Genomic DNA, 21,706 nt, shown 5'->3' on the forward strand with positions numbered 1-21,706 from the left:
TACCACTCTTGGCGCCTGCGCTCACGCAGGCCGACGCGGCAGTCGTTCTCCATGTATGGAGTACGGGACCCTCATCCCGCTAGGCCGGCGGATGCGGCCGCCTCCTCGTCACCCGCGCGGCCGTGCTCGGCGCAACGTACGCGCACACGCAGTGGCCACTGCTCGGCCAATGCCCAGGCCCAAGTGCTCAACTCCTGCCGCTTCACACGCCGACGATGGCGACGAGCCGACGACGAGGATGATCGAAGAGCAAGGGCGCCACCGCGCCAGCGACAGTGGTAGTATCAACATGTGCTATGACGGTGAGTGAAGCCAGATCCATTGCCATTCCAGATGACAAACAAGTTAGAAGTCGGCCCTCGAAATCCCGACGCGTACTGTGCATATGATCTAGCCGCGCTGGACGGCAGGGGTGGCTCCAGCAGAATTTTGGCCCAGGAGCGCCCCCCCCCCCCCCGACGGCCCACACAAAAAAAAGAGCCCACCAAATGTGTTAGGGTTAGCTCAGCTGGCAGAGGAGAGGCGCACGTAGGCGGCAGACGCTCGGCTCTCCAATCCTCCCCAAATCGTGCCGCCTCTCGGTCTCCCGTCGCCGTCTCCCGCTCCTCTCGCTCTCCCGTCAGTCGGCCAGCGCTGCTGCGCCGGAGGCCATCGCCTGGCCACCTGCTGCCCCTCCCACCCTCGCCTGACGCCTGCAGCCGCCGCCCGTCGACCGCCACAGCCCGGGCCTGGCGCAGCACTCGGCAGCACTCCGGCCGGCGGCGGCCAGCTGATGACCCCGCCACACCGCACGGCGGCGGCGGGTTTGCGGCGCGACGGCTGATCCCTCCTGCTGGCCGAGACTGACGAGCCGGCGAGCCGCCCTGCCCCCGGCCGGCCGGCCCCTGCCTGCCGACTGCCTACTGCCTGTCTGCCTAGTGCATTGGCAATTTGGCATATGTGAGTTACTCATTTAGTCATTCGTAGTCTTTTGTATTTACTTTGAATAGACCGGTCATTGTGATGGTGAATGAAAAATATGGATGAAAAAATGTGAATAAAAACTGAAACTTAGATTTTTTTTAAGCAACAACTTAGTTAGTAGTCAATACGACTTAGTTTCTCATTAATTTGTGGTGTAAATTGCAGTGGCACGTGAAAAGGAATAGAGACATTGTAAGATATTTGAATTATTTATGTTGTAATAACTTCCGTAACTTCGAACTTAAATGTTGGTTTTAATTAATTTGTAATGTTCTGAGCTATATTGCAATATTTGAATTATATTACCACTGTATTTGATAATTTTGACTTGATTTTATAACATTATGACAATTTGGCACGCCAAGTAGGACCACCCAACGAATTGATCCTGGAGCCGCCGCTGCTGACGCGGTACCGTACGCCGCCGGCCGCGTACGTTGCACCCGTAACACGTCAAGACAAGCAGACAGCGGCGGCGTCCGACCGACGGCATATTACCGGGCCCCCCTTGCAGACGACGGATGGAGAGATCGTTCACGTGGCGCACGCGAGCAGTGCCTCCTCCCACGGGCGGCTGTGCTGTCGATCGAGCGGGCTGGGCAGGGGCAACCCTGTGGTGTCCGACTGTCCGAGCCACGTGCAACGGCGCCCTCCGCCCCCGTCGTCCCCGTGACCCTCCGGCCGGGCACCCAGCGCGCCACGCATGGACATGCCGATGCGTCCATGGCCGCCTCCTCTCCTCGCCACGCGTGGCCAGAGCGGCACGGCGGCGGGTGGGCGGGCGGGGGAAGTTCGCTGTCTCAGGTGCCGAGGAGACAACGAGGCGACAACGTGCATGACGTACGCGTTCCTCTCTCTGCACAGAAGGCACTACTGTTCCACCCTACGGCCGGAGGACAATAATGTTGAGAGTGGATTTTAAACTATAGGTCATTCCTTCGTTATTTGTATATTTGAGTTATGAGAAAATTTAAAATATGTATTAATATATGATATATCACTCCACAAATATGAAAGTTAAAATTCAATTTCCACAATTCACAACGAAAAAAACAAATTAGACTACAACTATTTAATGTGTATTCAAAAATAAATTTCTTTTTTCGTTGCAATACTTAAAAGTTAAGTTTAATTTTGCATGCTTGCGGAGTGATTTATTACATGTTAATATATTTTTTAGAATTTTTTACATAACAATTTAAGTAACACGTAAACAACGAGTGACACGTTCACTCGAGAGTTAATAGTTTCCCAATAATGTCCTTCCGCGCTAGCATCATATGGAAACAAGCGCAGAGCTGTTTGTCCGTCTACGCTGCTGATCTACTCCAAAGATCATCTTTTCTACCGGTGTTCTTGCACCTATTGAATGCAGTTTCAGACGCTGGGAAGAAATGATATGTTTCACCAGCAATTCTGCAGAATTCCTGTAGCTTCCATGTTCTCAACAGAGCCTAGCTAAGCACCTAATCATTTTTTTTAAGATCAACGGATCTGAAAGACTTATTATAACACGTGGAGGATTCACTCTGACAACTCGACAGAAAAAGACGCTGCATTTGCGAGTTGCGACACGAGCAGTTAGGCTGAGCGCATCTACCCCGTGTACCAAAACAACGAGAATTCATCGTTACATCGTCGTGTTGTCGTGACAAGACGTATAGCCACCAAAGCAATACGTTCCCAACACATACACACCATGACACTACTGTAAATTTGACTGCTAAGATGTTAATCAAGAGTACATTAAAGGATGTTGATAATGAAAATACGACTGGAAGGGCGGCCAGGACAAGGTTCACATGCCTGCTACAACAAATTTCGCTTCGGTGAAGCAGCATCGTCGTTTTTCTTTTCTTTGAGAGGCCAGCATCATCGTTGAGCCTGCACGTATCCACTTTATCTTTTGAACCTAATAATGCACAGATAAACAGGTTACGACCTGCCCAGAAAAGTATATACGTACAAACGAAGGCGATGCGACTAATATTAGGAGTGCGACATTTCAGTAATCAACCTAAACAAGGTTGTTGCGTTAGAAACCAGGTGTCTGACATTTCTAGTATATATCACACATATTAGGCATGTAACAACCTTTAAAGACATCATCATGTAAAGACTTATATAAAACAAAATCATTGAAATTTATACTGTCGTAAAAGGATAAGCTAATGTGATGGTGATATGCCCCCACTCCTTCACTAAAGGTAGATAAGCTTGTGTTGTGTTCTTTGTAATGTGCATATGTAGATGGCTAATTGACCGCATGTGATCAAGTATACAATTTTTAGATATGGGAATAACTTTTCTTTTGCATTTTCATTTGGATCTTATAGCATGTTTATTTGTCATCCATCGTGCGTCTTCACACAGGAAAAACAAAACTGTACTAGCTAATTCAGGCTATGGGAACCTGCTCCTGCCTTTACCTTCAACACAGTTGCAGTCATGTGAACTACGGTTTCCTATATTTTTACCTAGGAAACTGGTAGGCATCAAAAAAATCATATTATCTTTCTTATTCTTTCACGAGGTAGTACACTGTTGAAGATACTATGGGTCTGGGCAAATCTCAAAATTTCAATAACATACCAAGCTAAACAAGCCAATCCAAAAGGAAGGAGAGGTCTACAAAAATTATCCACACAAGCAGCAACCTAGTCCTGAACTCCATACTGTTTCCTTCTATTTGCCTTCTCCCACCTTCTTTCTCCTTCTCTACTCCCATGCATCTACTATTGTTCTTTTAGTCCTCTTTCCATCAGGCATCAGCATTGAAGATGGACATTGAATCAGTGAGGTGTGCGTGCTGTGGCCTGGAAGAGGATTGCACCCAGGAATACATAGAGAATGTCAAGGCAAACTTCGGAGGGAAATGGCTTTGTGGCTTATGCTCAGAGGCGGTAGGGGATGAGCTCAGTAAAGACAGAAGAGAACAGGATGGCATCGAAGATGCTATCAAAGCTCATATGGCATTCTGCAGGATGGCACTATCAAGCCCTGCAGTCAAGGTGGCGGATGGCATGAAGGAGATGCTCAGAAAGAGGTCAAAGGATAAGGTAAAGCCTGAAATACCATCAAAAGCACACCCATTCTTACTTGGTGACAATTGACAAGGTTCCAAAGCGAAGAACATCAGAATTATGCTTTTAGATAAGGGTGTGACTGATGTAAGATTTCTCTCAACCTACTCAACAGTTAATTTACTAGTATTACCTTTTATATTCCCTGGCAACATGTCAAGTGTAAATACAATTTGGTCATATGAATAAGTTTCAAGATCACAACATTTCAGCATGAAGATCTACAAACTTCGTTGACAAGAGATACTATGCTTTTGTGTGAACATGCAGGTTATCCTGTGTTCTTCTTCGCCACTCGAGAATATTTACTCAGAGGTTTGTTTCTCACCTAATTGATTTTGATGATCTATGATGAAAATTAATAATGACAAGTGATCACTTTTATTCCACCAACTAGAGACTAGTTATGGTTCAGTGTCTTACATTCTTAAAATCATTGAACAAATTGGCCTAAGATTGTCACTGTGCAACTATTCATGTACAAATACCCCAGGGAGAATCTATCAGCAACATGTACAAATAGAGTGAAGAAATATAAATAGAATTAGGTACTCTACCATTCCAGGTTTGTAATATTTGATTCGCAAGATCCGTGAATCTATGACATTTCTTATAATTTGTAATCACCCTTATGTAACAAGCTGAAGTTGTAACAACATATTTCATTAAGATGAAGACGCGATACAAGTAAAATACCACGCTATGAGAAACTTATGAAGAAATGAGCCTGGTAAAGGCATCAAAATATCACTTTCTACTGAAAGATAGCACGAGGCACCAATCAATGACAGATAAGTATTGGCAGGGAAATGCTTGATTGAAAGCTGAAGGTGTTCTACAGATAATTCACAATATGCACATTTCAAGTTCAAATTAATAAAAAACACATGACCCACAGCTAACAGGGTGCATGGACACTTCTTAGAAGTCAAAATCCTAATACTGTTAAAACAATCAACAAAAGAGTTGAAACATGCCTGTACTCCTGGCCTGCTTGTGCTGAGATCTTTCAAACTAGAACAATCCTTCTCCTGCATACAAAGGTTGTCATGATTAAATGGTAAATACTAAAATCTAAAACACTGGACATCTGCATGCAGATAATTGTGGAGACCAATCATAGTTGCATAATCACAACAAATACAAGTAATGCAAGATTCTCATAAATCAGAATATTAAGGTTTTCAGTGAACTTACTTAGCTCATCTAATGAAATGCTAGCAGCACTCTCGCCAGATTTAATCAGCCGAATCTTACCTGTACATATAAATATTTTTCCAAGGATAAGCTTTTACAACAACAAAGACAATCAAAATAAATAAGTACAAAAGAATAGCTATCAACATTACTCAAATGCAGTATAATTAAACAAAGCAGCAGGCTTCTGTGTCCAGTTTGGTAACAGAGTTATGGAGTTACCCCGAGAAAATTGTTCAAACTTCAAACGTTATTTATTCTTGCTATAAAATATTACTACCACAAAGTTTCTAGTGGAATGGCAGATCAACATACCATCGCGTCGAAGACAAATCTCTGGTATATTTTTCACTTGATCATTAATGCTGTCATTGTATACTCTGGTTTCAATATCACCCTCAACATAAACTGCAGAACTGAAATAAGGCAAGAACAAAGACAGCACCAACCACAGTAAAAAAGAATTTCAAGCCATAGAACTAGGAAATGGTATATAGTTGTATACTTGTATGGAGAAAAGAAAAAGGGTGATCTTCTCACTGAAACCACGTACTTCTTCACCAGCTTCTGGACAGCAAAAGCACCTAGCTGGTCATTATGAATGGCTATCCGATGCCACTGAGCTGGCTTTGGCAGATCTGCATCCCCTACTACCCTCTGGTCAAACATGCCACCAGTTCCAACTGTAAAAACAGTCACTGTACGACCATTCCTTAAAATTTTCTGCACAGGAACCTGTCCGACTTTTCCGCATATTATAGCCTAGAAAGTTGAAACAATCAATTAATACCAAGTTAAGCTTGAAAACCAAAACATGAAGTATCCTTTTCATATTATACTTAAATACCCTGTGAACACCACGGAATCCCCAGCCCTTCTTGGGGTCTACGCTTTGGGGTTCTAACTCTCGTCTTGAATCTGTATAATCATCATCACCTCCCATTTCACTCTTCTCATCAATATCAGAAAAGGAAACAGTAGAACTCCAAGCTTGAGATTTTCTGTAGAAATCTACACAGACAAATATTTAATCAAAACTTACTCAGTAAAAACTGAGTAGAAATCTTGAAACAACCATGAAAAACAACCCACCAATTGGTTTTCTCTGCTGTTCTAAGACCCTCCTCAAGCCCTTCAGTAATCCATTGCTGAGAGAATTCATGGTAAATCTACGCACATTGAGGAAAAACGTTAAATAATAAAATCATAAAAATAATCATCAGAACATATATTTTTTTCCTATTCCTTTAATGGATTTCAAAACAACATAAACATCACAGTCGTCAACTTCATTCAACATTTTCCTGGTAGCAGTTCTATTCTCAAAAGCATTTGTTCAGTGTGACCTTCTACAAGGAAAAAACTACATGAGGAAATAAGGTGCATCAGGATGGCCTATCACGTGGGAGACACTTATTCTTTATGATGAGGCATCCCAGGTTTGTCTCAACAGTGCAGAGGAGTTCCATGACAGTTCTGCTTATTCTTTCCTGCACAAAAACAACTTATGGTCTTATTCAGCTACAGCAGCTCCATTCCGTTGGAACCTCAGGGACGACATCCGGCCAAGACAAGGAAGCTGCTCTACCTGCCTAAGCGGCTGATCCGCCTAGCTAAGCTGCAGCGGCATTCTAGGATCGTAGTATCCAATAACCACCCTCTTCAGGAGGCTGAATTAACACCACCTAAAATCTAAATAGGCAATCACAGAAAAATTAACAGCCTACTGGACTAAACTTTGCATGGATAAAATATGCAAACGGTCCAAGATATTCTACCGAGACATTTTAACAAACACCTTGCAAGCATCGCACACTGGCCATTCAGGGGCTTCACGCGACGTCGACAACAGTTGCATACCCCATAGAACAGTGGCAGACCCAGCCCAAAATGGAAAACTGCAGCCATGGCAGAGTTGGAACAGTAGAACGAGCTCGGGAAAAGGACGTACCTTCAGCCCCGCGCCGGAGGCCTTCGCGCGTCGCCGAGTCGCGGGAGGGATAAGACGGCGGGACGACGACGACGGGCGCAGACCGAGCGAGCGGGGAGGCTATCCGTACGGATCGAGGGAGGATGGGAGGAGGCGGCTGGCGGCGTTGGGTGGTGTCCGGTGGAGTCGGCCGCGGCGGCGCTCGTGCCTGGGTGGAGCGGAGGAGCTTCGTAGCGAGATCAAAAGGTTGAGTTATTGTGAAAACTTTGGGCCGGGCCTGGATATTTCTGCTTCTCCTGGCGTAACGGGCCGAACCTGCACCAAAGTTAGTGGGTTGCTGCTATCCTTGAGAGTCGAGACTTCTGCTTCTCATCATGGTTCTGGGTTGAAACTTCAAACTTGAGAACCCCCTCCTCTTGTCTTGAAATAGGAAAAAAAATGATAAATGCAAAAGGTGAATTAGGTGGTGTTTGAATCTTCTGAAGATGAAGATAAAGATCGAGTGTTTTACGTAAAACGATGTGATAATAACGTGTGATTAATTGAATCTTAATTATTACAAACTTGAAAAAATGGATTAATCTTGTTGAAAGTTTTCATACAAAATACACAGTTTAACAGTTTTAAAAGATTGCCACAAGTATCCAAAATTTGATCCAACTCTTGTTGAGTAACGAAAGTAACAAATCTGACACTGAGTTAGAGATGGAAAACGTTAGGGTGCCAATCCAAAGAGTGGTGCATTGATCAATTCACTCTAGTAAATCAATCTTTTACGGTTGGTGTTAAGCCAAAGCACCATTTCATTACCACCGGGAATTAGTAGTCTCATGCTCGCGTTGGCAACTCAGTAACGAAAGCGCATATAGCCTAGTGGTTACAGTGACCTAAGTAGTACCCAAAGGTCCTAAGTTCAAATCTCCTATGGAGCGAATTTTAGATTGGGTTGTTTGCGGGGCTAAATTCCCTATCTCAATGGCCGTATATATCCGGTTGGATATGGAAACCGGGTAGAAAATACCCTTCTCTAAAAAAAAATTATTCTTCCCTGATAAGAGAGGCTAACACCTTGTCACGCGTTGGTAACATTGCTTAATTAATAAAACTATATGATTCAATTGATAAAGAAATACGGAAACACGGGGTATAAGAATATGAAGACATAATATTCTTGGTAATAAAAAAAACATCTTCAAAGAATCAGATAAATCCTGCATTTCAAATGATGAAATGAGACATAAAAACAGCATATAAACAACGAAAATTATGAATAGGACTATGCTCTACGCTGCGACTCCCACCAGGCACATTATTTTACCTGAACATAGATTCCAGATTTTTCTTTTCTATTCTTTTCTCTAATAAATGTATCAAACTATCCTTACAACTATTCGCCTATGCCTCTTAGCATTTAGCAGCAGAACGAATGTTACTGAAATATGAGATGTCTGCACAACTCAATGTTCGTGACTTCAGAGTCAACAGGTTGAGTATGTTGGTTATCCGAAAGCAGTTAAATGAACTAGCATATTCAAGAAGCATCAGTGTCCCCTGTAGATTTCTTGTACTCAGGCTTGAGCTCATGCGTTCCCTGGTTTGGTCCTCGTTTGTTGTAAAAACACAGATCATTCAGAATCTCCTTCAGGAATTGCTGCATAAAACGAAGCACAAACAATCACAAAGCAACCATTGAGAGTAATGAATAAAATATTTGTTGTTCATAGGAACACCACAAATAAAGTATCTTAACCAATGTTTTTTTCACTTAAAAATAGAGACGCCAAATAAATCAAGAATATACCTCTGGCTGGTCAGTTTCTTGCACCAGCGCCTTTAGTGCCCAATTGGGCTGTCTTTCAAAAAGCTTGAATATAATATTTTCCAGTTCCCTGCGATCCCTACGTATTCTTTTTGCATCAGATGGTTTGGTTGGTGTTTGCTTCTTCTTCTCCTGAAGAGCACAAAATTAAATGTGTTATGAGAAACTTTAACTGATGATGAGTAGTTCAAGATGAAGAGGCCGACCACATGATTGGCATTTGGCAACATGGTAAAGATAAAAAAAAAAGTAGAGGAAATCAAGTACTGAACTCATTTTATAAGCCATAATCAGAGAGAAATCAGAAAACATGTATGCAGATCCTTACTACCTAGATAGCACTCTATTAACTTGAAATAACATCCACCACAGAAATTAAACACCTAGAGTTATTAAGAATGTTGATCTATATCATTAATGATAACAGAAGAACAAAAAGGAAATCTCAATCTTCATTTCGGAAAATGAAAGCACCTTAGAACCAGAAGGTATGAGACCAACCATGCCAGGCAACGGTATCAGGCTCATTCTGTGATCCTCAATTACCTTCAAGTAGGGAACAAAACCACAAATCAGAATGCTTTAAAATTACGGTAATGTAAGATAGCCAATGAAGGACTGCAGTACTTCACCTGCACTTTTCTAGTTTTGATCATGGACTTTTGTGTCCTTTCACGGCATAACTTTCCATAGTTCACCAAATTATCACTGTGAGGCTTCATGTCAAATTTATGCTCGACTTTTCCTTCACATGAAAGTTTCCCTACAACACACAAAGGTCATTTTTGGGTGATAGTCAAAACTTAGATGCTATTGAAACTTGAAAGATCCCCAAAAATGTAAGTAGTAATAAAAAATCCATAAGAATCACTGGTAACCAGTAAGGGTAACTTTCTGACTGGGAACGCAGTAAACTGCCAGTGATAGCTCACCTCCAGTCAAGATTCTTGAAGGCTTACTACTTACTAATTAAATCAATCCGGACACCATTGACTTTGGCAAACAACATGATAGTATTTTTCCTATATATTGGAGTAACTTGGACAAAAGATGCACACACACGAAGGATTATGTGAAGGCCCCTTAGCACAAGTGCTAAATAGATGGCTACTAAACCACAAACAAGTTTAGGAAATACTGATCTTACAATAACCACCTAGTCACCCATGCTTCATAGTACAAAGCATGCACTCAAACTTGTAGGAAGCCCCAGACATAGGATCAATAAATGTCCAACAATAAGCACCTAGTCACCTACTCATTCCAGTCTGATTCATGCTTTATAGTACAAAAGCATGCACTTAAACTTGTGGGAAGCCCCAAACGTAGTATGTCTAAACTCATACAGGTAAAATCAAGTATGATTGTATGAACACAGACTTCTGACATACAGGAACGAGTAAAAACTATGTCTATCAGGATAGTAATATGTACAGAGAAAAAGAACGCAAGCAGTATAAGTTAACAAGCTGGGAATTGGACTCCTACCTTGGTTAGACTCAGAGAAAACACACATTGGTACAAAATCCTTGGACATATTCAAGGAGTAACTCTTTGGTGTATTGCCAGTGTTAGTTTGAGCCATCTCCATCTTGAACTGCCATGCCAATAGCACCATGTTATAATGAATGATGTAACTATAGGCACCACAAGCAAAAAGAAATGAGTGATGAAACTAACATAGAACGGGGAACAATTATCAAACAGAGCAGAGCAGTATGACGTATCCCGCTCTAATTAAACCTCTGCACTCTTCAATGCATCTGATTCTGTCTAGCAATTCGCAAATGGGAAATCAACTGAAATGTTACCCATCCAATCAATCGTATTATCACATTCGGCAGTCAAACCCTCCACCACTACATCTATGTTACGGTCGGTGCAGAATTTTGTCCCATTTTTCCCAAGCATAATGCATGAAATCTACATTTGAGGTTCATACATTACCAACCCCCACGGCCATAGGGTCATATCATTTTGCTCGAAGAGAATGTACTACCATTCGAATCCGCAAGGGAGAGGGAGTGGGCGGGGGAGGCTTGCCTGGAGGGAGGGCTCCTCGGAGCGGAGGAGGTCAAGGGAGAGGACGACCTTGGCGACGACGGGGTTAGGGTTGGAGCCGGCGGCGTCGGAGGAGGACACGGCGCCCTGCCAGGCGTGCGAGACGACCGGGGGGCACTTCATCAGCCACACGGAGCGCTCGGCCCGCGCCGTCTCGAGGTACTTGGCCTCCTCGCCCATCCCGCCGCCCCACGCTGGTGGCTCCGCGCTCGCAGTCTGCCCGGCGATTCCGGTGTCGGCGGCGGCGGCGGCGGCGCTAGGGCACGGAGCGGCGGGCGATCTGGCTTAACGACGGAGCGAGCGGGCGAAGGGGAGGCACACGCGGAGGGCGTGACGTGCAGTTAGATGAACGAACGATAATCCGGCCGGATCGGATCAAACGCTGTTTGCAGATGCACCGGGCTTTCAGGAATGAATCGGTTACCGACGAAAGTTGATAGAATTCGAATAAATTTTACTACAAATTGACTCAGATGTTGTTGTGAATATATTTAATTTGGTTTTTTAATCCTATCGATAGATGATACTTGTTCTGTTCCAAAATATACATATTTCTAGTGTTCAAAATTTATACCACAATATAAATATTTTTTAGCGTACTTCCTCATCTCAATGGATCACAAGTTCACAACCATCACTCCAGTCATTTTCTATACCATCTCTAGTTTAATTTCTATGCCTATTTCCTTCTACCGATCATGATAATTTTATATCTAATCTTAATCGGCTTAAATTTATAGAATTTGATTGTTTTTTTATGAAGCCGTGCTAGGAGCTAGTGCTTGCTATCTCATAATAGCTCCATGGATTTCATCGGAACTGTTTTATGTTTCTTGGGCTTTTTCGTTGCGGAATTAGACCTCCTATTAATGTTGGCTAATTGGCTTATTCATAAGTTACATCGGCCTGCCGCTTAGTCGAAAGCTATGCAACAAGTCTGCGATAGTTTAAAACTGGAATTGGCACAATACTGCGAAGTGGTCGTCTTCGCTTAATTTAGGTCAGACCTTGATGCTGCGACTCAGGCATTACTCAATAGATATGCAAGGCTTACAAAAGTGCCCAAACAACCACAATACGAACCGTTTCCAATTGAAAAACAAATTGTTAAATTGTTATGATTTATGCTACTGTAAACAGCTTATGTGATCAGATTTTATATTTTAGAACATAACTTATAATTTACTACCCCTTCGTCATAAAATAAGATCACTTTTGGATCCTCCTATTTATAAAAGAAAATTTTATAAAGCAACCATTGTATCAGAGTTTGTAAAAGTAAATGATAAATGTATTAGGAGTAGATAAAGAGAGAAATAATTACATTATATTTTAATGAAGTTAACGTATTCTAGTTTTTTTACTGGTACGTGCTAGATTGGTGAAAAATAAACGTTTGTTGGTATAGATGGAGCATTCAAATGCGGAAGCGAGGCTGCTATGTAGGCCACGTCTCACGTCTGTCAGGTTCGAAAGCAAATGCATATCTGTCACAAAACAAATCGTAATAGGCGCGCGTATATATATGCCTTCGGTTAACGGCCGCGACGGCCGTCGGCCCGCCTCCTCCACGGTCACCGGCTAGCCTGTGAGCTTCTACCGCCCGCGTCCGCATGAGAACGACAGGTGCTCGACACTTGGCCAGCAGCCAGCTCGCGTTAACACATGGCCGCGCCGCCCCCGCCGCCGGACACGGCCACCGATTCGATTCGAAGAAGGTACGACGTACTGCGACCCAAGCTAGATCGATCTCCTCTCGTTTTCTTCAATCTCCTTCATTTTATACTACTGCTTCGCCGATCAAATCTGTTGTTGTTTTTTAATCAAATCTGACCATAGTTGATTACTCCGTACTGATTAGTTGTCTTGTCCTGCTGTTTTACTTAGTGTACATGGTGACAGCGGAGGTAGGTTAACCGGAAAGCATTTTTTGATGCTGCGGCCTGCAATCAGTACTACTCCCTATTTCTGTATTCACTCGTTCATTGTACTTAATTTTTTTTATAATTAATATTCATATTATTATTAGATAATAAAACATAAATACTTTATGTTTAGCTCAAATAAAACAAACGATCAAATATTATAGACGAAAACGACTCTTAAAATCGGACGGAGACTACTCATCTCACAGTTGCGGGGACCAAAACTTGTTTAGAAAAAGAGGTGAACCATGACGCTCAGGCTGTCACGCTGAGCGCCCTGTGCCCCGAAGGTGGGACAGAGGCGGTGCCGAAATCTAGAACTCCGGAGCCCAGCACGAGGGGAAGCTCGTGGCAGTGTCCGCGCCACGTGGCAGGCGGCCGCTCATCCGTCGTGCTCAATTGTGCAAACCGTTCTCAATTTTCACCTGCAATTGTTTTTTTTTAAAAAAAAATCACCTGCAATTCCACATCATGCTGTCATTTGGCATGTTCCATTCCATCAAGTGTGATTAGACTAAGTTAATTTTGTTCCGTATGATTACAGTGACGGAATAGAATGATTCTACGAGAGAACCCGTACTAGTTTAGTTACGAGTTTATCCAACAAGTGTATTGCATCGACCGTTGTTTAGGTTATCTTCACAACCGTCGGCATCCAATCTTTATTCCTTACTTACTTGGATGATTTCGATCTTTACACTAGTTAATAATCGAATTAACAAGTCTCTAACTTGGCCACTGACCGCGGGCGGACGGCGAGCCCTAGCTACCACTAGCTGGTGGCCCCACACCACCGCCACCACCACCACGCGACGAAGACGAAGCCGTATAGGTGAAACGTGTGTGTATCACGGCGTCTCCCACCGAGAAAAGGCGACGCGATTGCAACCCCGCGCGAGATCGACCTCGCGTTCCACTCCCACTCCTCTCCACCTTCAAATCCACGCGAGTTGTTGAGCGAGAGAGAGAGAGAGAGAGAGAGAGATTTGATTTGCGTTTGCGTTTTGCGTCCATGGCGCAGCAGCAGAGGATGGTGATAGTGGGGGAGGAGCACTGCGGCGGCGGGGAGGACAGGGAGCTGACGGTGAGGAAGACGACGCTGTTCTGCCCCGGCGACGGGCTGGAGGCGTACGACCACGGGACGGGGACGCTGGCGTTCAGGGTGGAGACGTACGGGCGCGGCGGGGTGTGCGGCGGCGGCGCGGCGGCGGGGGACCTGGCGCTGCTCGGCCCCGAGGGGGAGCCCGTGCTCACCGTCCGGCGCCGCCGCCCCAGCCTGCACCACCGCTGGGACGGGTTCCTCGGGGACGGCGCCGCCTCGGGGCAGAAGCCGCTCTTCTCCGCCCGCCGCTCGTCCATCCTCGGCGTCGGCTCAGGCGCCGCCGCCGTCCTCGTCGACCTCCTCGCCCCCGGCGCCGCCGGCGAGTTCCGCGTCGACGGGTCCTTCCCGCGCCGCTGCTGCCGCGTGGTGGCCGTCAAGGCCGCTGCCCCCGCCGGCGGCGGCGGGGAGGAGGAGGAGGAGGAGGTGGTGGTGGCGGAGGTCCGGAGGAAGGTGGACGAGGACGCGCACGTGGTGATGGGGCGCGACGTGTTCGTGCTGTGGTTGCGCGCCGGGTTCGACGCCGCGTTCGCCATGGGGATCGTGCTCGTTCTCGACCGGATCACCGGCGACGAGCTCAACGGCGACCTGAGCGAGGACCTCGCCGTCGCCAGTTCGCCGGTGTAAAAGCTTTCGGTGATCGGATCAATGGGTTCATGCTTAGAGATGTGTAAAATATGTATCATCTTGCAAATTCTTTTTTGTATGTTTTCTTGTCGAAGTTTGAATATTTTGCCTTGTGAATTGAGCTTGTAGCTTTGAGCGAAATGCAAGTTACTCCTAATTACGTTAGCCTTTGACAGTAGTAATAACTATAGTTAATTATTTTGCTTGTTCTTTCATGCCTTTTGGATTATTTTTGTCTCTGAATAGTACTAGCAGTTTATAGTTTGGTGATCTAACTTAACTACGTTTAGAAAAAAGGTTTATTTTGGAGTCAACAAGGTGGAAACCAAGTGGTATCCATGTGTGGCAGCGAAGTGAAGCTGTCGTTTTCATACCAAGAAAATGGGGAGGTCTTTTTTTTTTTCGTGGGTAGTAATGTATAACTACTAATTCACATAATCGATTTAATATCCCTTTCACTTTCGGTGTGAATTTTCAAAACAATGACACTTTCAGAGCTGGATTTGCACAATGGAAACATCAACATACCCCAACAAATGGGCAAGCGAAACTTCTGACGTTGGGCTGCATGAAAGAGGAGAGTCACATCACTACTAGAAGAGTCTTAGATATGCATAATTGCACTCCAGATTGATTCCTATACAGATATATACTGGCACTGCCAGATGTTATCACAACTCTAACCCATATAGGATTATTATTACCTTATTAAAATCACAGCACATTTGGATAAGAAAAACATTATCTTCCCAGTTGCCATGCTCTTTAGGCCACTATGGCCCAGGACCCATGTACGGATGCATAACACCAAGTTAGTGAAGACACTTGTCAGGATGAAAAAGACATACCTTTCTCCACTTAACTGTAATACGACACATTGACAGACCATCATGAATGATGTATTTTTCTCATTTCTATATAAAAGAATAAGATCATGAGAAGCGTCAAAATTTCCACATCTCACAGGGTTTGCTGTTCGTGCATGTCTATCTTATGGCCCATCTGTTCAATCTCCAAACAGGAGAAAATACAAAAGGCACACATCTCAACTGTACAGCTTCCGAATGCTGGCACAAACATGCAAATGATTTCGGTGGCATGTTTGGAACACCCACTGGGTCTACTGATCTAGGGGTCTGCCAGAAGTCACAAGTTAGAACCACCGGCTTATGTCAGCACTAGTTGAAATGGAAAAAAGAAGGGTTTGTGTCCATCTTATGGCAAAGAATCAATTTGAGTGCCAAACTGCCAATTCTATGCTATGTGAATCCTCTGTATTCATAATCTATGAACCGCCACCACTGTTGATACCGAAGTAGATCGTCTTGCGACTGAAGGCATTCATAGCATAGTCGACTCGGATTTGACCAAGGTCTGTGTTAAAGTGGATTCCATATCCAAATCCAACACCAAATCCCGGTTTTCCTTGTCGAAGAGCTGGATTACCTGCCAATTTTACGATGAATGATCACTGCTGAACAGTAGTGTACAACAGAAAAGGAAAGATCCACACATTATCACAGAAGTAAACATATGTGGGGTGAGAACAAAGTTAAACGCAACTTGACATTAGGATATCAAGCATTCAAGACCCCACGTTTTCATGAATAGGGATGAGTGTACTCATTCGTAAGGTTGTTTAACTAATCTACTATGATTCTGATTCTATATCTGTGCTGTATAGTACAGTAACATCGGGAGCAATCAAATCATTTTTCTGTCGATGGTCTAATGTGTTAACCTTATTAGTTTACTCTCGTCAAGTTTCATTAAGATGGATTGGTCACAGTTACATCCTAACATCTCGGCTAAGAAATATTTCCATAAATTCCACTGGGGACATACATCATAATACAGTAGTAGGCTAGTAGCTGGCTGGTGGCTGTAAGCGAAATCCCTCATTTACTTTATGGATTATACAGTTCATTTATTGGACAAGGCTGTTTTAAGCACTAATTTAGTATATCAACCTCATTTTCTACTTAAGTAAAACAGAAATTAGTGCATAGGAAAACAGAGGGAGTGAAGCACTTACCAGGGACATGACAAGCAGATCCTAAGTCACTGCCGCAGTCCATGAAAATAGAACCCTCCAGATGCTTTGCCTTCACAGAAACAGATAGTTCAAATTTTTATGTTTAATCTGAATGTATAATATTACAACGCAAATAGCTAGAGTACTATGAATACTGGACACTTCGCACTAATCATCACAAAAATATAGGCACAATATGAAGCTGAATGATTTTTCAGTTGTGTAAGCTCCAAAGCACCTTCAGGGAAAATTTTAAGCAACAGCGCTAGCTTACACTGAATCGCCAGCAATGATCTCCATATCTACTAGAACCCTCAGATGACCATTATTTCCCTCTAGTAACAGCACTAGTTTCTTTTGGTTCGTGGCTCAGCTTGAATTTCATCTCTAACCAACCCTACCCAAAATTGCTTCAGAGTAAAGGTTGTTGGTGTCATCGTCGTTGTTGTGTTGCTGTAGTGTTTGGTTGCTATCTTAAATATTTTCTAAATGATCAATGTTACACCACTTTAAACATTAAGTAAAACCTCAGGCATCTATTCAATAAATTGCCTTCAATTATAAATTCCATGTTTGGGCTCAATTTCTCTATGGCATTCCAAGTTTTAGTTACGAGCTGAAATAGTGTTTCATACATACCAAAGGAACCGTATATTCACAGTTAGCAATTAGGCACAGTCTTCCTGCACCAACTGCACCCTCACCATAACCCCGTACGCTACCAAGTCCGCCTATTGCAAATGCTTGATATGGCGCCATGTCCCCCACAATGGAACCACCTGTCAAGCTGTGAGATAGGAAAAGATTAATTACTTCTGCTGAGGAGTTTGGCACTTTGCTGGAGAACAGTAGGTGCATGCATTACCTAGTAACCAAAAATGTTGGCCCCAATTTCATGCCTTTCGAAACTGCACATTTTACTCTGTTGAAGGTCAGAGATTTTGGTACAAGTGGCAATCCTTGTTCCATTTGGAGGTTAACCTGTCAATAAGATCTATATGATAAAGTAGATCTTACAGTAAATATGTTAAAATATAGTAAACACAAACATACTTTTAAGAAGCTATTATCATTAACATCTGCATAACCAGACTCTTGCTTCAAGATAATCATGTTATCATGGAGGTTACCACTGCATGATAAAGAAAACAACAGACAATTATAAGCACCTTTTGAGTATATTAAAGTTCTTGAATTGTAAAATACTTTAGCACCTGCATGTTAGAGGAAAGCCATCATGGTCCCTGGCTATGGAGCGTCCCTCGTTATTAACAGGCCGGATATGCTGGACAAAAAGGGCAACAGATATGATCAAATGAACTTGGAGAAAAGATAAAAAAAATATAAAAATAACTAAAGGCAAGCCAACAACTGGATTTGGGTAGATGTCCACCTCGAATTTAACACTGGTTCCGGATGTCCAGTTTGATGTTGATGGTTCATTAAGCTCAACACCAAGCGACAATCGACTAAGATTTATCCCTCTGCTCCCTGATCGTGTGAAGTTGTCAGCCGGAAAGCCATGCACCGCTATTTCCGGTGTCATTGTGTGCTGATTGCTCAAACCAGAGCAAGTAAGAACAAGTGTGAACAGAAGAATCAACTAATACAACCAAACAATATTTTATATGCAAAACATAAGTAACTCTTGTATGCAAAACATAAGTATCTCAGAAGTGCATCAACAATACATACTTACATAGGTTTCCTAGAAAAAAAATAAAATAGACTACTAGAGTATGAAACAGCAACTAGCATTCTCTATGGAGATAGAATTAGGTGTGACTTGTCCCTAAGGTTCTTCTCAATATCCTATCAGTGCCCAAGACCCACTCAACTTTCATGAAAGCTAAACATCCGCAACAAAAGTTATGTCACAAATTCAAGCTTCAGTCCATAGTATGAGCACATATAAAGATATTATGTTTACTGATTGCTCTGATATTATAGCAGATACTGACCATGTGATGCAACAGATCAGTATGAAGAATTATAACGCACTTGTGCTATGTCACTTGAGCATTTCTGTTCAATTCCAGACAAGAAATTTACACAGATACATTGAACAGAAAGCCAACCTGAATGACAAATGACTGTTGTGATAACCATTCAGGCCTTGGCCGTCTAAAGGCAATGACAGCATTGGATTCATTGATACCCTTATCCAATATGACATCTAACTTCTCGCTCCTCCCAAATAGGCTTGGATGTTTGAGTGATATCCTGTGGACACGAATTCTTAAAATCACAGTGCCAAATGCAAAAAGAAGTGGAAAGACATAAACAGCAATTCAGAGGCGCAGCACATGTGTGCGCCCATGGAAGGCCCAAAGATCAGGCAAAATTCAGGGGCGCTTGAGCACTGAGCAGCTATAGAAACACAACTATGCGAGAGCAAGCATGCAGAACATGTTTGACACAAACACGGACACACCAAGGCACAGGCACAAGCAGAGGAACACATGAATACAACCTGTCTGCGAGTGCGCAATGTCTGGTGCACGTATACAAAAATGAAATTTACCAACGAGATGCAAACCAACATGCTTACCTTCCGACGATTTGCGAGAAGGTGGCGCCAGAGTTCCTGAAAACAACCCAAGAACACAACACGCAAACACAAAGTCAAGTCAGACATCCAAGTGCCACCGAAACACCTCTAATAGGCAAAAGACCGAGCACCTCATGGGCGGCAGCAGGAGCGCCTCGCAGAGCATGTGGGTGAGGTCGACGTGCACATCCACCTTGGCTGCGGCATTTCCACAAACACGTTAGCCACACACACGCACACACACAGCAAGCAGAACATCCCAAACCAAGGAAGAAACAGGGAAAGTACACGGACCTTTCCCCGCATTGACGCTCTGCTGAGCTCCCATGGCTGCTGCGGACGGCGCGGGGAGGAGGTGCACCTCATGCGAGCTCGGCGCCACGGCGGGGGCAGGACGGATGGCGAGGAGGAGGGGGTGGCGTGGCGCGCGGGGGTGGGGGATTTTGAGCGGGAGGGAGGTCGGGGTGGGGGGACTCGGGTGCTTTGCGTGGAGCGGAGGGAGGTGGGGAGATCCGAGATGGCAGTGGGATTGCTTCGGTCGGGTTACTACCAGAGAGTTCAGAGCGGCGCCGACTTGGATGGAGTGGACAATGGACTTCGGCCTTCTTCTTGGGCTGTTTTCATCAAAAGCGAAGAATGCTTATGCTTTGGATTTTGGATTTTTCTTTTCGAGCAAGAGAATTCTCCTACGAAACTGATTTTAGGGTAAAATCTGTTTGAGTTTATGGTTTCGGTGATACCAACATTGTGACGTCATTACTGCGTTGCTGTTGCATACTCCCTCCGTCTAAAAAAATCTAATCATGGGGTTTGAACCGGGACACCATCCAAAAAAAAATCCAATCCTAGATTTGAACCTGAACATGTGTGTGTCTAAGTTCAAACTCAGGATTGGTTTTGTTTTTTTGGGACGGAGCGAGTATGATCATAAGTTTAAATTTTGTTTCCATATTTACTAGTACCGCTTTAGACGTAATCTTACCTACCAATAGGTTATTAATTACTCTCTCCGTCCCATATTGATTTTTTATAGAATGGAGGATATATGTGTCTATTTTTCTATTATATCTATGTTAAATAAATTGATGTGTTACATTGACATAGTACTATATTCCGTTGGCTTGGAGTGTTGCTTTTGGACCGGAAGACTTAAGTTTAATTCCTATTATCATTTGTGGGTGGTCAATTTTTATATTGCACGGTGTCTATAAAGACAATCTCACCTTAGTCCACAAATAATAAGAAGTTGGAGGAAGTACTAACCTTATTTAGCCATATAGAGTATTGTGAAGCAAACATCTAATAATGAATAGTTATACGTATTACACATGATCTTGCTTCGAACATGATGATATACCCGCAAGTATCATATCTAACACCACACAGATATTAGAAAAGCTTGCCTCTAACCCTGTTGTCGTCAAGCCCCTCCACCTTGCCTTGTGTCTCGTGCTTGCCGGCGAGAACTCAAAGATGATACTATCCTTCCTACTATGGTCGCTAGATTAGGAGGTGGGGTGTGCTTTTCTCATTTATTTAGGACGTGTCTGCTCCATGGACAACTAACTAGTTCACGCTTCTCGCGTGGGAAAGTGGTCTTCCGCAGATGAGCATAGACGACGCCACCAAGCGAGGCGGCTTTGTCATTGGCTAGATTCATGACAAGCGATCCGAAACCCTTCTTCATGTTCCTGTTCTAAATCCACCGCTTTCCTCACCCCCCTCGATGCTGGGGGACGGTGTTGTGGAGCAGGTGCATCCGATCGCTGCCATCATTGATCGTATTAGCGGATACGCTGATGAAAACGTCAACGTTAGCTGGTGCAACCTGATGGAAGGCTGCCTTGAGAACATTGTCGCTCTCGCCGAGGACACAACCAAACACAAACATGCGGAAGCTATGCAGACCCACATTGTCGACGGAGGGAGTACCATGCAGGGACGAGGGACATGTCGCGTAGCATTCCCGCTAATAATATATCATATTTATTACACTTTTTTACGTATCTTGCTTGTTTGCTAGAAGAAAACTTTCACACTTAACAAAACACAAAACTGTTTAGCATTAAATGGAAAAAACAAGTAAGCTTAAAAAAAACTTTCATTTCGATAACTTCAATTGGAAACTTGTATTTTTTATTAAGTACGCGCTTGATTGAACTACAAATGATGCAATAGTAGTAGCCAATCGGAGTCTAGATCCTACTAGCCGTAGCAACTCTGTCCCATATATACAACCGTGACGATAATAACTTATTTAAATTTTATATATAGGATTGAAACACAAATGTAACTTATTTAATCCTCTCGGCCAACTAAACTTTATCTGTAAAATCTATACTACTTATCTAAATCTGATGATGGATTTGACACTGTTCTTTTCAGTTTATTCACCAAATTATTGAAACGATTAGTT

The 21,706-nt window shown here is 43.5% G+C and overlaps 4 protein-coding genes and 1 long non-coding RNA gene across 5 annotated transcripts; 2 read left to right on the plus strand and 3 right to left on the minus strand.

Annotated features, from left to right (window-relative positions):
• Positions 1-2,500: 2,500 nt before the first annotated feature.
• On the minus strand, positions 2,501-7,432 carry LOC4339275 (single-stranded DNA-binding protein, mitochondrial). Its single transcript, XM_015782342.2, has 8 exons — positions 7,195-7,432; positions 6,336-6,412; positions 6,091-6,254; positions 5,797-6,005; positions 5,559-5,659; positions 5,244-5,303; positions 5,024-5,077; positions 2,501-2,875 (listed from the first exon to the last, which is right to left on the minus strand). Exons 2-7 carry the CDS (start codon positions 6,403-6,405, stop codon positions 5,061-5,063), a joined length of 621 nt encoding a protein of 206 aa, XP_015637828.1. The 5' UTR covers positions 6,406-6,412; positions 7,195-7,432; the 3' UTR covers positions 2,501-2,875; positions 5,024-5,060.
• LOC112939054 (uncharacterized) lies at positions 3,474-4,715 on the plus strand. The gene is made up of 2 exons (XR_003242476.2): positions 3,474-4,133; positions 4,317-4,715. It is a non-coding gene; the product is annotated as an uncharacterized lncRNA (long non-coding RNA).
• An 886-nt stretch (positions 7,433-8,318) lies between the features above and the next one.
• LOC4339276 (uncharacterized) lies at positions 8,319-11,411 on the minus strand. Its single transcript, XM_015782681.3, has 6 exons — positions 11,036-11,411; positions 10,481-10,589; positions 9,625-9,755; positions 9,467-9,538; positions 8,975-9,124; positions 8,319-8,824 (listed from the first exon to the last, which is right to left on the minus strand). Exons 1-6 carry the CDS (start codon positions 11,231-11,233, stop codon positions 8,705-8,707), a joined length of 780 nt encoding a protein of 259 aa, XP_015638167.1. The 5' UTR covers positions 11,234-11,411; the 3' UTR covers positions 8,319-8,704.
• A 2,429-nt stretch (positions 11,412-13,840) lies between these two features.
• Positions 13,841-14,869, plus strand: LOC4339277 (protein LURP-one-related 5). Its single transcript, XM_015781975.3, has one exon. The coding sequence runs from the start codon at positions 13,991-13,993 to the stop codon at positions 14,702-14,704; it is 714 nt and encodes a 237-aa protein (XP_015637461.1). The 5' UTR covers positions 13,841-13,990; the 3' UTR covers positions 14,705-14,869.
• Positions 14,870-15,581: 712 nt separating this feature from the next.
• On the minus strand, positions 15,582-19,882 carry LOC4339278 (outer envelope protein 39, chloroplastic). Its single transcript, XM_015781974.3, has 11 exons — positions 19,585-19,882; positions 19,422-19,488; positions 19,291-19,326; positions 18,818-18,962; positions 18,133-18,291; positions 17,954-18,024; positions 17,793-17,871; positions 17,605-17,720; positions 17,379-17,526; positions 16,740-16,809; positions 15,582-16,150 (listed from the first exon to the last, which is right to left on the minus strand). Exons 1-11 carry the CDS (start codon positions 19,616-19,618, stop codon positions 15,990-15,992), a joined length of 1,086 nt encoding a protein of 361 aa, XP_015637460.1. The 5' UTR covers positions 19,619-19,882; the 3' UTR covers positions 15,582-15,989.
• Positions 19,883-21,706: the final 1,824 nt, after the last annotated feature.

This window comes from Oryza sativa, chromosome 5 (assembly GCF_034140825.1).
Source record: "Oryza sativa Japonica Group chromosome 5, ASM3414082v1".
Lineage (NCBI taxonomy): Eukaryota > Viridiplantae > Streptophyta > Magnoliopsida > Poales > Poaceae > Oryza > Oryza sativa.